The sequence below is a fragment of the Apis florea genome, unplaced genomic scaffold (genome assembly GCF_048593485.1).
Source record: "Apis florea isolate Af1SG1 unplaced genomic scaffold, ASM4859348v1 contig_2350_pilon, whole genome shotgun sequence".
Classification (NCBI taxonomy): Eukaryota; Metazoa; Arthropoda; class Insecta; order Hymenoptera; family Apidae; genus Apis; species Apis florea.
The window spans coordinates 332,215-347,500 of record NW_028256565.1 but is presented as its reverse complement, the minus strand read 5'-3'; the positions used below and the strand labels follow the sequence as shown (position 1 = coordinate 347,500).

At 52.7% G+C, this 15,286-nt stretch overlaps 1 protein-coding gene across 2 annotated transcripts in view; it reads right to left on the bottom strand.

Annotated features, from left to right (window-relative positions):
* Positions 1 to 3,032, bottom strand: part of LOC100872856 (uncharacterized) — a 9,783-nt gene extending 6,751 nt beyond the window's left edge. The window contains exon 1 of one of the 2 annotated variants that reach the window (XM_086904197.1): positions 1,893 to 3,032. In XM_086904197.1, the coding sequence (XP_086760323.1) occupies positions 1,893 to 2,478 (586 nt within the window). In that variant the 5' untranslated portion in view covers positions 2,479 to 3,032. The remainder of the gene's footprint in view (positions 1 to 1,892) is intronic. The other variant, XM_086904198.1, reaches the window with a different exon arrangement.
* Positions 3,033 to 15,286: the final 12,254 nt, after the last annotated feature.

Below are 15,286 nucleotides of genomic sequence, written 5' to 3'. Positions count from 1 at the left end.
GATCCTAGCGACCGTTTAAAGGAGGGAGGCTAATTTTCGTGGCGCGGCTAATTGGCCGTGGTTGAAGGGAAGGTTGGGAGGGATGGTCGCGATCCGTCATCTGCTTATTTTTATTCGACACGGCGAACGGCGGTGTTAAACGAGCGACGAAACGGATGACGAGTCGCGGTGTGGAAACGATTCGTTGCTTCTGTATACGCAGACGTTTACGAGCGACCTCGTCAAACGAGTTACGATTCCGTGCGCGGATCAAAGAGGACGGATCGCGAGAAACGCGAGATTCTACTTAATCTTTCCCCTTTGAATACCGCCTTTCCCCCTCTCTCGTATTCGTATTTTTATCCGTCGATAAGATAGAATCTAATTTGTTCTAGAAAAATCGATAGGACGTATCTATTTACCTGTCCGATCGCAGGAAAAGAGAGAGCGATCGATCGATCCGTCGACGGACATTTAAAAGATTATTTTGTCGGTTGGCGAAACGATTGGTAAATCGATCAGATATACGCGATCCGACGGGTAACGTCAAGGAACGAGGAAGGAAAGAGATTTTTCCATTCCGTTTCGAATGGAAGAGATGAAAATTTACCGAATTATCGATCGACCGAACTTCTTTTTCTTCTTATTCTTCTACTTCTTCTCTTTCTTCTTCTTCTTCTTCTTCTTCTTCTTCTTCTTCTTCTTCTTCTTCTTCTTCTTCTTCTTCTTCTTCTCGTCTCTTTTCGAGCGGCAGGTATTTCGAGCGTGGTTGTTGGCGCGCGCGCACGGTCGCGAGACAACGCGATGTCGTTGACCGAGATGAAAATCGCCGTTCACATTTTCCTTTTTCTTTCTTCTTTCGCATCTCCTTCGCTAATTCCGCTTTTCCCTCGAAATGTCGTTGTTTGTCGGCAACGACGATCGAAAAGTTTTACTCGAGCAACGACGCGAGATGTGATATTACACGGCTGAACGAACCGTGTCGCCCCGTTACCGACCGACCGTGTCGTCTCTTCGTTTCGATGGCCGGCCGACGTTCGCGAAACCCCTTGCTATTCGCTATCGCGTTTATTTATACGCGAAAAATAACCTCGATATCCGGTTATCCAATGATCCGATCCGAGTGGAAAATCGTTATCGTTTTATCTCGATTAAAGATCTTGTTCGTTTTCGCGAAAGAATTCGAAGAGGAAAAGAAAAAAAAATAAAAGGAAAGGAAAACGTCCACGTCGACGCTTTAAATCTCGAGCTTTGATCTCGGTAAGGGAGATCTGCTCGATTAACAAGATCGGGATTTATATCGAACGATTTGTTTACCGGCAAAGCGGTAAACTAGGTAGCTGGAGAAAGAGGAGGAGGAGAAGGAGGAGAAGGTGGAAGGAGAGCAAGTCGCGCGTGTCCAACACACGTGTACACACGTAGAGACGAGAGATTGGCCGATTCATCGGCAGCCGTTTACCCGAGTTTATTTGGGAACGATGGTCCGTTTCCGTGGGTGAATTGCACCGTGGCCAATCGTAAATTTCGCCCGCGTAGAATCTTCGTGGGCGATTATTCGCCGCGGGCGTCCAAGATACGCGATGATGAAACCAAACACCGTCCAGCGTACGGTTCGGACGTCTGGCTGAGCTCGGAAAGCAGCCACGCTCGTTTCCAGAATTCCGATCAGACACCTCACCTGGTCGCCAATCTTTTCTCGCGCCCCTACGCGCCCATTCGTTCGCCACTAAATAATTCATTAACCGCGCCGTCTCATCGATCCTTTTCCTTTTTCTTATCTTTCTTTTTTTTTTACGCGTCCTCCCCTTTCGTCCCGTTTCAACCGATAACCGATTCGGTCGACCACGACGTTGAGAAAAAGAGAAAAAAAAAAAACAAGGAAAAAGAAACAAGGATGGAAGGAGAGATCTCACCGTGTTGATGCAATTTTCCACCGCCGACGGCCTGTTGCTGCAACTGACGATGATGATGAGATTGTTGTTGTTGTTGTTGTTGTTGTTGTTGTTGCTGCTGCTGCTGCTGCTGCTGCTGCTGCTGTTGTTGTTGTTGCTGAGACGGCGAGGTTTGCGAGTGATGGGGCGAGAGTTGTTGAGACTGTTGTTGGTGCTGCTGTTGCCTCGAGTCGCGCGCCATGATGGCCGCGATGCTAAAGTCGGTGGCGCATTGTCGATTCGAATTGCAATTGTTGTTCAGATTGTTGAGAAGGCTGGCGTTGGGCGAAGGGGTGGAACTATCGTCACCGTCGTCGCGCGTACACCCCGGTGACAAACCGGTGGAGACCGCGGTGGAGGCGGCGGATCCCTCGGTCTGCATTTTTCTTCCAAGAAACAGATGTCGAGATTCCTCGTCGTCCTCCTCGCTGCCGCCGCAGCCGGCACCTCCGCCTCCGCCTCCGCCGCCGCCGCCGCCGCCACCGCCGCCACCGCCGCCACCGAACGAAGACACCGTCAATCCGTTTCTCTTCCTACCGGCGAGACCACCTCGCGACTCCAGCAACATCACCTCGCGCTCCTGCTCTCCTCCTCTCCTCCTCCCTCGCCTCCTCGTCGCTCCGTCTTCTCCGTTACACCTCTTGTTCCGCCGTGACACGAACACGTCCTAACGAGAGGAGATCGATCCGTCCGAGCAGAGGTAAACGACGATCCTTTCTCCGCATTATCCCTTTTCCTAGCCAAGGTCACCGACTCGCCGCGCGCCACGTCCTGCCACGTTCGGCCCGTCCACGTCCGGGGTTAAAGGTTAGGCGCGCGCATCCCCCTGAATATCCACCTGGATGTGCGCGGAGGCGAGCGAAAATTGGACCCGATCCGAGACGCTCTCTCCCTCTCTCTCCCTCCCTCTCTCTCTCTCTCTTTCGATCTGCACGCACTCGTCGTCGCGAAATGAACGAAGGAACGAAGGAACGTGATTGCGATGCGTGCGCGATGCGGAGCGCGAGTAGTACGGATACGCGGTGGAGTCGAGTCGAGCGGAGAGCGCGGACAGAGCGAGAAACGAGAGAGCGAGCGACCGACCGACCGGTTGCCCGACAGACTGACCCGCGCCACCGGCGGCCGGCTTCTCGTTTCGGCCCCCACCCCCGGCGCGCCGCTTCGCGGGAGCTCGATCGTCCGCGACGCAACGGGAGAGAGAGAGGAGAGAACGCGCGCCACCGCTCGACGCTCGTTCTCGGGGTGAGACGACGACAACGACGACGACGACGATCACGACGAGGACGATCACGACGATCGCTACTACCACTACGACGACGACGATCCCGATCTCCACGACGAGGACGACGAGGACGAGGACGAGGAGGATGACCGCGACGACGACCACGACGACGACGAAGACGACCGCGACGACGATGACGACCGCGACCGCGACGACGACGGAAGAAGGAGGAGGAGAAAGAGGAGGAGAAGGAGAAGAAGGAGGAAGAGGAGGTGGAGGACGATGGGGGGCCGGCGTTGATCCAACGGGGAGAAAAGGCGATTCCTGCGAGGTAGGCGGTACCTTTCGTGCCAAGCTCCGCCCGAACGATCTCCGCTTGGCCCCGCCCCTTCTCTTTCTCTCTCCCTCTCCCTCGTCCCCCTTTTCGCTCTCTCCCTCTTCCTCGGGAATTGACCGAGAGCTCGACGACCACCTTATTACCGCTTCCGTCCTTCCACCCCGTCGTGGCTGTGAGTAGCAGCAGCAGCAGCCAGCAGCAGCAGCCCAGCTGTCTTTCCACGCGCGCGTACACCTTCTCCTCTCTTCTCTTTCTCTCATCCCCTGCGATACACGCTTCTCCCTCTCCTCCTCTTGCCGCTGAAACGTTGTTACCGATCGCGGTGGTAATCGGCATCACTGCCACCGCGATCGTCTCTCGATGCCGGTGGTAGGAGGTATATACACGACGATGGCGGTGGCGGTGGCGGCGGCGACAGCGACAGAGATGGTCGTCCGTGCTACGCGACGCCCCCACCTCCTCCTCCTTTCGCGATTCTCTTCCTTCCTCACCCGTTCGTCCAGCAGCCGAGCCGTTGTTTCGTTCGTTCGAGCCTCTCTCCTCTCACCTCCGCCACGGAAGTTGCCCTGTTTCGGCACGCTCGGCCCTCTCTCTCTCTCTCCCCTCGCCACCGAGAAGGGTGGCGCGAGAAGAGCGGCCCTCGTATCTATAGCCGCGGCAGCTGCCATTTTTTCTCGCGAGAGGGGGCAATCGCTGACAGGGACTACCGTTTTCCTCTCCTAGTCCCTCTCGAGTTTGCCCATAGGTTGCCGCGCGCGCGCGCGCGCGATTTATCGTTTTGTTGCCGTCCCCACGGCCTTTCCGATCCTTGGAAAATTGCCGCGACTCCCTCTCACGTTTTCTCCGGCGAAAGGAGAGAGAATACCTTCCGTGAAAGAGGAAGAGGAGCGGTGGAGAGAAGAATCGGTCCGGATATTATTATAATAAAGGAGGAAATTGGCCGGCTCGCTAAATACGTAGGTAGCGATACGTGTATCGCGCGCGATATTCATCGCCGGATTATTGTAATTACACGGTTTAACGCGTAGAAAAAACGGACCGCGATACCGATTACGCGAGTTAGAAATTTCACGCGATTCAATATCCCCCGCGTTTTATTATATCCCGCGAAAGATAAATATAATCGTTCTTTCTCTCTCTCTCTTCGATTCTCGCGTCTTATCTTTTCCCCGCCGTTTCGAGAGATCGTTTCGCCGCATCAAAGGAATGGAAGAAGCCGGATGGTCGGTGGTTACGGCTTCCGCTCGTATCCAAACTTTAATTCTCGCGATCGAATTTTTCCACGCGTTCACGATCCGGAAGGCGAAACCGCTTCAAAGGATTTTGAAACCGCGTCAAAGCGCGGAACAGATCGTTTTATTTCTCTTCGTATATACATATATATACACATGTATTTAGTAGTAACGTGGTAGTAACAGCAGTCTGGAAGATAGGAGAAACCGTTTCGAATTTGTTTTCGACGGACGGATCGGTCGTTTCTTTTTCCTTCGAGCGGCTCGTCCTGTTAGTAATCTGCTTACCGCCGCGTGACGTTGATCCGTTGACGAATCGCCGCGCGGTTACGCGGCACTTATTTCTTTCCGCGACGCGCCAACTCTTCCTCCTCCTCCACCGAAGATGAACTCGATGACGATGCCGATCTCTCTCTCTCTCTCTCTCTCTCTCGGAGAGGAGAAAAATCTGACAATCCTCTCGTCGTCTTTGTCCCCCGAAAAGTCGATTCGGAAATATCGGGGCCGATAAGGAAGGTCGGCGAACGAAGCGAAGCGGGAGACGAATACCCTCGGGACGAACACGATGTAAATAATAAATGACGAGCGACCGCCCCTGAGGGAGTGGGCATCGGAGTGGGGCGGTAAGAAGCGTTATGAAACATAATTAGCGGCCGCCGCCACTGACGCTCGCGATGATTACAGGGCGGTGAGCAAAGGTCCCGGGCATGGAAGAAGGGAGCCGACGCGGGGATAGATTTCCGTACGAGCGGCTACCTATTCCCCCCCTTCCCCCTCCCTCCTTAAACCGTCCATGCGTGGTCACCGCACGGCTCGCCCACGCTCGAGATTTTCGCGCCTCCTACGCGCTCCTCGGCCAACCTACGCGTCCGTCCGTCCGTGTCTACGATTTTTCGCGATTCTTCGGACGCGTAGAAGCGCAAAAGTTTTCCGCTTCGTTTCGAGAGCGTGAAAGAAAGGAAGGAAGGAAGGAAGGAAAGAGTGAAAGAAAGGACTGGCGACGTTTTGGTATGCCGGGTAAACGCGACAACATGCTGTGTTATCGGAATTATTGCCGGGGCTCGCGTTTCTAACCACCGATACCCCCGAGTTAATGCGGCGCGTTAACATTCGTGGGGTGCGCTCGAAAGCTCGCATCCCCGCAAGCTGTGGCCGGACTATCCCGTTTCCAACCTTCCTCCTCTCCCTCCTCCGCTTCCCTTTTCCACGCGCTGGCTTCCGCCTCTGTCCTCCCCCCCCCCCCCTCCTATATATATATATATATACACATATATACATGTACACGACGATATTGCTTTCGCGCACGTACGCATATGTCGCCGAATATCCTCCATCCTCCGTCTCCCGCGTAGTGGAACCGCGTGTCACGTGCTTTATATAGCCGAATAAACTTTGGAAACCGAGATGCGCTCGAGATTCGAGATCCTCCTCCTCCTCCTCCTCCCCTTCTTTCCGCTCGAAGAATCGAAAGGAAGGTGAATCGATATCGCCCCCTATATAACATAATATATAAATATCTAAACTCTAAACCCTGTATTCTGTATATCTTCTATATTCTATCTACCCTGCCGTCGAAACGAACGAGAAGTCTTTTTCGACGAAAAGAAGAGAATCGGTTCGTTCCGAGGTGTGTTGTGCGTGTATACGGGGAAGGAGCGCGTTAAACGGTTCCGCTCGTTACGTTTCTCTCTCTCGCTCGAGGAAGGGGGGAGAGGGTCCACGCGCTTACGGTGCGCCCGGCCGCGCCGTAAAGAATCCATTGTTTTGACGTGACCGATTTCGATTCGAGACCGAGATTAAACTGTTTACGGTTAAAACTGCTGCGAATTACACGCATCCGATTTAATTCTTGATTTACGAGGGGCCGAGCTCCACGCAGAAGAGGGGAGGGGGAGAGAAGTTGGTCCCCCCCCTCTCCTCCCCCGCGCCCGATCCCCGTGGAGAATCGGAGAGGGGGGGGAGATCGAACGCGAGCCCCCCTCCCCTCCCCCTCCGCTTCTTATCTCTTTCTCACCCTTCGATTAATTTTAACGTGACGTATCTTCCTTCCTCGTCGCTCCTCGCGTCGCGCCTTTTTCGAAATTTATCGACCGCGAAAGAAAGGGGCCGGGGGCGGGGGAGGGGGCGAAGTACGGCGGAGGGATGGCATCGATGCGTATATAATAGCTCGCGCTCGACCGTACGATTTTTACGCTCGTACGTACAATAGCGGGGGAGGGGGAGGAGGGCGAGCGATACCGATAAGTGGTTGGACGAATCGAGAGAGGCCGATTCGATAATGCCGATAAATCGTTCGATTAGACAGATTTACGATTTACGATTGGCGGCGGGGAGGAGGGAGGCGCGAAAGATTTAACGAAATCGCTCGCGCGATTTCTCTCTTCCTCTCTCTCCATCTCTCTGTCTAGCGCGGTACAGGAGTTAACGGACCACGGAGATCGGTGGAGATCGACGTCCGTGCGAAATCGATCCCCGCTTCACTCCACCTTCCAACTTTTCCACTTTTATCGCGTATCACGCGATAATATCGCGTTGAAAAATTCCCTTTTATTTCGTCTTTTTCTTTCTTAGATCGTGCGCACGCGCGAGGTTCTCGATATCTGTATTACCGATTGGCGGCGACATCGTCACGTCCACGCGACGCGGAGTAGAGAGAGGTTAGGTAAAGTAAATTGATTCAAATTAGTTCTCGATAGCGTGTAATAACGCGGGTTCCCTCTCTTCCATTTCGCCGTTAGATACGCGATTATATCGGTCGCCGCCTAATACTTAGGTCGATGGGTGATATAAGATCGGAATTATTGGCCGGGTTCGACACGATGCCGCGTAACTTTTGTTTCGGAAATTGCTTGCGACCGATAGGGAGGACAAAAGGAACGACGCGAGTGGAAGTAGGCAGGCAGGGTCTAATATCCAATCGCGAGACGATGCGGAGAAAGGGAAATTAGTGTTTTCGTTGCTCGCCGCGAGGTGGTCGAGTGTTTTCCCCGGCCACCCGGCAAGTGTTTCTTCGTAACGCACTCGACGCGTTCGAGGCCCCTTGGAAATATCACGACGACGACACGACGACGGCGAGAGCGATATATAGAAAAGAAGATGCTGTACGCGGTAGCATCGAAAACAACGTTAACGTTACTCGAGAAGATCGCTCGTCTTTCGAACGAACGAGCCGACAACGAACGATGACGCGACGATTTCTTCTCGTCCAAGAAAGAATTCTACTTGGCTAAAGTTTCGTCATTCCTTCCTTCGTATCCCGACGTTCCGTTCCAAGAACGGACAAAGGATAACCGTTTAAAGGGATAAACTATTCCTTCCGTATAAAAGAAAAAGAAAAAGAAAAAGAAAAAGAAACATGCATATATATATATATATGCACGTATATATCCGATCGAGATCTAGCTCGTACGTCGGATTATCGTTCAAAGGAACGAAGATTCGTCGGAAACGTGTCTCTCGCTTCTCTTCCCTTTCTCCTCGATCGACAGCGTTATGCTCGCTCCCGTTATCGAGCGGATGGATCGTCCGTACAGGGGAGATCGGTAGCGAAAGGGACGACGAACTTGTCGATTCGAGGAGAGGAGGAGGAGAATCGAGAGAAAGGGATGGTTACGCGTAAAGCGCGATAAGCGAGAAAAGGAAGGGAGAACGGGGGGAGACAGGTAAAGAGCGAGGTAGGAAAAAAAGGTTCGGGCGAAAGAGAAGGAAGGAGGGAGGGGGAGCGGTCTTCTCGCGCGTTAAGGAGGGTGGGCTGACGAGTGGCAGGTTGTACCCGGAATACCCACCGCGGTGCTTCGCTCAGTGGGGTCTCTCTCTCTCTCTCTCTCTCTCTCCTCTCTTATTCCAAATGCTCGAGGACCGCGAGTCGATGTTATCTTCGCCGCTGGAGAGGGATAAAAGCTTAAAGGCTGCAGCGGCCAAGCGCTACGATGATACCACCACCACCATCACCACCGATGGAGAGAGTGTCAGAACGGTTGAAGCCTGGAACGCGATGCTCGAATGGACGCGAACAGAAGAAGAAGAAGAAGAAGAAGAGAAAGGGTGTGTGACTCGGACAAGGGGGAGGATGATGGGTAGAGAGAGATCGGAATGCGGTGACCGGCAGGCTGCGAGGAGAACCTTTTCCACGCTCGATTCGAAAGAGAGAGAGAATGATCGGAACGAATGGCCTAACCTTGCGTTATCCGGAGGCGAGGGAGGGGGAGAGGGAGAGACACTCGCGTACCCCCTGCGGAGAAACGCGCCAACCACGCATATATACACGTACACACACACACATACACACACAATATATATATATATATATATCGTACACGAATCTCTCATCTACGGATCTCTTCTCTCTCGTCGTCGAATCATCGACGATCTCGCTATTTCTCCTCGACAATCACCTCCTCCCCCCTCCCAGCCGCCTCTTCCAATATATCGAAATAGAGGATGGATGGGGGGAAAAAAGTGGTGGTGGCGGAGGTGGTAGATAACGAGGACGATGACAGCAAGGATGATTTAACGGCACGGCCGTTAGTAACTTAATGACCGAGTTGGGCCCTCGGGCCCTCCCCGGCGTTATTCTTACCGAGCATTAGCCACGCTCGCTCGTCCCGTGGCCCCCCGCGGATTCCACCGCGCTCGATGCTTGGGGAAACCCTCCCTCCTCCCCCCGCCCCTCTTCCCTTTCTTCTACTTTCCTTCTCCTTATCCTCGGTCGCGCTAATCGAACGACGGCCGCTCCCGTTACGATTCCCGATACGAGGCGATTCGGAAGAGGAGAAGGAGGAGGAGGGGGGAGGAGGGGCGAAAAGACTTTCCCTTTCTCTCGCGATACTTCTCTCGGGTGTGGGGAGGGACCCGCCTCGTTCGTCCCGTTGATAATCGTAAGAAGGTGCGACAACTCGCCACACTGCCATCTATCCACCGTATTTACGAATCTCTCGGGATCTGGCTGGTAGCCCGCGATCCCTGCTGCTTCGAAAACGAAACGAACCAACGGATCGACGACCGCGGATATCCCCGCGATTTTTTCCCCTCCTCGAGGAGAGGAGGAGGAGGAGGAGAAAAGGGAACGGGAGGAAAGAGTTTGAAGAGAGAGAGAGAGAGAGAGAGGGGAGAGGGAGAGAAGAGAGAGGTGAGAAGAGATGGGTCGGGAGTTGGGAACCCTCGTTCGCGTAGGTAGGTAGAGGTATACACCACGTATAGAAGGCAAGAAACGACGGGGGGCGACGTAAACTAACCGGCGGTTAATTATTGTCGTTTGGCACGGCGCGGCGGGCCCAGAATCGGTGGTCCGGGACAAGAGGAGACGAGAGGAGAGGAGAGGAGAGGAAAGGAGGGGGGGGAGGTGCGCGGCGACCAAGAATCGAGGTGTCGGCCAACCGCCACGAACGGAACGGAACGAAACGGAACGAGACGGGACGGAACGGGACGGGACGGGACGGGACGGGACGAGCGAGACGAGACGGAAGTGGGGGGTGTGAGCGAAATGGGCTAAGCGGGAGGAGGAAGAGGGGGGAGGAGAGAACTCCCGAGGGCCTGTTAAGGACCAGAAACTACCATGGTAGCATTCAATTAGCCTCGCGGCATGTGAAATATTATTGTCTGCCTCGTTTCGTACGCTCGACTTTTGAAAGAGGGAGAGGGAGGGAGGGGGGGGGAGAAAGAAAGAAAGAAAGAAAGAAAGAAAGGCATTACATACCGACCTCCTGACATATTTCACTACTGAATCATTCCCCTCCTTCCCTCCTCCTCCTCTCCTCGCCAACCTCCAACTAACCCTACTTACAATCACCACCACCACCACCACCACCATCGCTATCATCCTTCTCCTTTCCTCTCTTTTCGTTTCTTTCTCTTCCTCCTCCTCTGCTACTACTCTTCTTCGTTTCTTCTGTCGATCGAAAAATTTCACCCTCCTCTCGGCGCTCTTCTCTCTCGAAAAGCGAAAAGAAAACGGGTCCTCGTCATCGTTCCCTGCCTCGTCCCAATGATCGTCCCCGATCGTCCAGGGAATTGGAACGAAACGATATAATCCTCGGTCACGAGGATCCCTTTCGCGCATTTACGCTAATTGAAACGATCGATTCCCACGTGGAGACGATTCCGACGGGAAACGGGAAACGACTTTTGCTCACGAACCGTGATAATTATCCTCTCGAATGGACGTAAATATCGGAGAGGGGGAGGGGAGAGGGAAAGGTGACACGGAATACACCGAGTCTTTTAACTCCAGTGTCTTTTCCAACCTATCGATCGATAAAAGAGACACGGATGGTTGGAAGGAAATGCGAACGTAGTCGGTGGATCGATCGACCGAAAGGGAAACGATTAATAAAACATCGGTTCCTGTATTCCGTCCGATGTAGTCGCGTTTCGCCAAAATTTTCGCGAAGGATCGATCGCGAATCGCTTCGCAAGTGGATGGAGAGAGAGAGAGAGAGAGAGAGAGAGAGAGAGAGAGAGAGAGAGAGAGAGGAGACAGACAGAGAGAGAGAGAGAGAGAGAGAGAGAGAGAGAGAGAGAGAGAGAGAAATCGGTGGAGGAGCGCGAGAAACTCGCGACAGGAACAGCGTTGCCGTCGAGTTGTCTGGCTGATTTCCTGCTTCGAATCGTCTCTTCGGAGATTCCCAAGGGATAGCGGGAGGTTAGGGGTTGCGAACCGGTTGTGAACGGTGGCTGGAAAACCGAACCACGGTGGAAGGGGTGTGCCGCTGATGGCGGTCGAGCGAGAAGAGAATGGAAGAGAGGAGAGGGGAGGGTGTGCGTGCGTGCGCGTGTGGGTGGAGAGAGAGAAAAAGCGAGAGAGAAGGAGAGAGAAAGCGGAGAGCACGCGGCGAAGCGTGTAATTGAGTCCCGTGCGCGATCGCTACTTTATCGACCCCCTTACGCCTACCCCGTTCCCTTCTCCCAACATCCAACCCCTTATTCTCCCTTTCTCTCCCCATCGTCCGTCTCCACCTCTCGCTACCAACCACCAGACACCGCTGCTCGAGCTACTTTTTCCTATCCACCTCCGATTTTTCTCCATCCGTCTTCATTTTCCGACGATAGGCTTCGAGACGATACGAGTCGACGACGTCGATCATCGAGAAAAAGAGAGAAGAAGGGAAGGAAGGGGATAATTAAGATTATTGGGTAAGAACGAACGTTCGATTCTATTAAGGCGGCAGGAAATTATTAAAATTACGTATTTAACGATCTTGGGTTATCCGCGTACGCGTCGACGAGTAACTACTAAAATAAGTGTCTATTATATCTTGGATAGATTATTAAAACATGGCGTCCCGCCGAGGGAGGATCGGAAAGGCTTTATTTAGCCTCGACCGATTCGCGGCGAAAGACGAAAACGAGCATTCGCGATGAAGATGGAGAGACGCGAGTATCGAAAAAAGAAAAGTTGGGGGAAAAGAAAGAAAAATGAGAAAGAGAAAAGTATATATGCATGTATAAAGTGTTGTAACAAGTTCTTTTCCCATTTCTTTCCAAATACAAGATTTTATTACGTAAATCAGACATACAAGATTAGATCCGATCGTTTCAGTCGGATAGATACCGCTTGTCCGATTCTTCTCGCGTCTGGGTCGGATTTTCGTCGAGCGATTCCTCTAGGACTCACCTCCTCATCAAACTTTCTCGGTGCACTCGAACGATCGTCGTCTTCCGAATTAAAGTTTCCGGCTTTAAATTCTTTGATACCACTTTTTGCGTGTTTCGTAAGATACAGCGTTCTCTCGCAATGCCGCGCGCAAATCATTTCAGTAGCTTCGACATCGATCTCCTAAACTGGAATGCAAAAAGTAAGCGAACGACGCGAATGACGCTTCTCGCACGCCATATCGCTTGAAATTGTTGCATAGAACTGGAAACTCTTAGAGCGCTCATTGCGGCTTTTCGTAAAAACAAAAGAACGTTCTTTCAGATGGCGCCACAAACGGTAAAGTAATTCGAACTCGGTCAGAAGTTATGATCGTAGAAAAGGAGGGGCAGGAATTTATTTGCTCACATAATATATATATATAAGCCGCGTTTTCACGACTCTTTCTCCTATTTTCTCCTCTCCCCCTCCTGTTGTTGTTTCGGTCGAAGGATCAGTTGTTCGCGATTTCGCAGTTAGAAACGGTGCGCTCTCTCGTCTCTCTCGAGAAGAAGAAAGTTGCGAGTTTTTACGAGTTGGCCGCAATTAGCGGAACGAACGATTCGTCGTGGGTAGAAATTTATAGTTATCGTTATCGGATCGGCGTTACTCGCGGCGTTGCTCGATTACCCGTGGCACACCGCGAGGCCAGCCGGTGCTACTTTCGACTCTCTTTCGAGAGGAGAGGCGCCCCGTCCCTCGCCACGACAATTAACCAATTTTTGCGTAATTGCACGTTGCCGCCACGCACGAAGCTATTTCTCATTTCCCGCGGAGCAATTACGGTGAAACCACGATGATTATTTCGAGGCTTTCGCTCGGCGAACGATCGATCCTCGAAACGGTCATTAACCGATTGGAGGCGTACGTGCCCCGCTACGGGAGTCGGGTCGAGCAAGCAAAGGGTTGTAGCAGCTATTCGTAACAAAATTAAATTGATCAATCCCGCCGAGGTTGGAGGAGATGGACGCGTTACGGATCGTCTCTCGTCGACTCTTCCCCTCCCCCCTTCGTTCCGCTTCGGATCCCCGCGATCCGCGAGCGTGGAAACCTCTCCTCCTCCTTCTCCTCCCGTTCCCCCACCGACCTTTGTCGATTAACCGAATGCTCGTTTCCTCCTTCGCTCTACCCACTCTGCCCCGCGTAGTGGGTGGCGGTCTCCGATCCGCGTGGTAACGGAGAAATGATTTGATTAAAATGTAAAGGAGGTCTCTTTCCCCGGGCCTTCTGTTCGCGCATTTCACGGTTCGCTTGTAAAAAGCGGCGGTGGCCGGTCGTTAGACAGATGCCGCTCGCTGCACTCAATGGCCTGAGAAATTGGATCGCGTTTCGACTCCCTTCTCGTTCTCGATTCCTCGTCTCTCCTCCTCTCCTCTTTAACCGAATCGATTCATCGAATCTCGCGAGCGGTGATCGCGATCGCGAGTTTTCTTTGTTTCGTTTTGTTTTTTCTTTCTTTTTTCTTTTTTTTTTTTTTTTTTTTTTTTTTTGACGAGAATAAAATCCGGAGATCGGCGTTCGCGACGGTTGACGCGGATCGTTGTTGGTCGAGATATATTAACTTCTCCTCCACTCGGCCCACCTCCACACTGGGGAAATGGGGCAAAGACGGGAGAGAGGTATGGGCGTGAAGGCGAGCAGAAGGGTGAAACGAAGGGTGAAAAAGGGGAAGAGAGGGAGAGAGAGAGAGAGAGAGAGAGAGAGGAAGGTGAGCGTGTGGGTGGACGATCCGGGTCTGGGAGAAGCAGAAGGTGATACGGAGGCACGGAGAGTGGTAGGGATGGATCCTGGATGGTGGGAGCCGAGTTTTCTCCTTGGCGCGGTGGGGATGCCGATGAACACAGCGGTGAGTGACGCGAGAGGGGTTGGCAAAGGAGTCGAGGAACAAACCTGGTGGCAGCGATCAACGTGAGTAGACGACGCGCGCTTCTCTCCTCTCTCCTCTCCTCTCCTCTCCCCTTGGCTGGGTTATCAGCCTGATGAGCCACTCGCCAACCTTTTCCCTTCGACCCCTCCTCCTCCTTCTCCTCCTCCTCCTTCTCCTTCTTCCCCGTTTCTCTCTCGTGCTTTTCCGCTTCTTTTCGAATCTCCGTGTCTCGCCACCGAGGGAGAGACTTTTATCATTACCATCTATGGTCTATGCACGCCACTCGTAACCAAGCTGTTCTTTCGTTTTGCTCTTTCCGAGGAAAAAGTGGTTGCGCGTGGACCGCGCATTTCCACCCATGGGCTATTTAACTTACTTATACGTTTCACGTTAAACGTATGCTTCGAGTTTCGCCATATGACGCTACCGATCTGGCCACGAGGGGCTGGTAACGATGGTGCAGGGGGAACACTGAAGGTTTTGCCCTTTGCGACACGCGGTACGCGAACACCGGACGATTTGTATTAAAATGAGTCGAACGAGTGCGGAGGAAGTCGTCTCGAAGTATATTTTCTTTTTTTCGCGAAAGGAAAAAAAAAAAAAAAAAAAAAAGAGGAAAAGAATTGGCCTTTTATCCCGAGATGCGAAATGTGAATAATTAGGCGTAGAACGAAACGAAAGGAAACGAGACGCTCGTTAGAGTTCGTCTTCTTGCTTCTCGATCCATCGAGATCGGGCTCGACGGAGGTATGCTTACCCCCCGTGGCTCGCTTCCATCGAAAATCCAGATCTGGTTGGTGACGACGACCACGACCACGACCACGACGATGACGACCAGTTGGTTGGTCGGTTGTCAACCGGACATGTTAAACGAGTACGGGTCCCTTGTTAAAGATAGAAAGGAAAGAGTCGAAACGCGATACGCGCGTATATACGCGCGATCACCGACGGTGATCAATCACTTTCAAACTCGTGCTCGTACAATGCGTGTCGTGCCACCAGAATCTGCCCGCTCCGGAGACCTATTGTTGCCACCCACGTTGTCTCCTCGCTTCTGCTTTCGTTCGCCAAAACCCTTCTTCAAACGG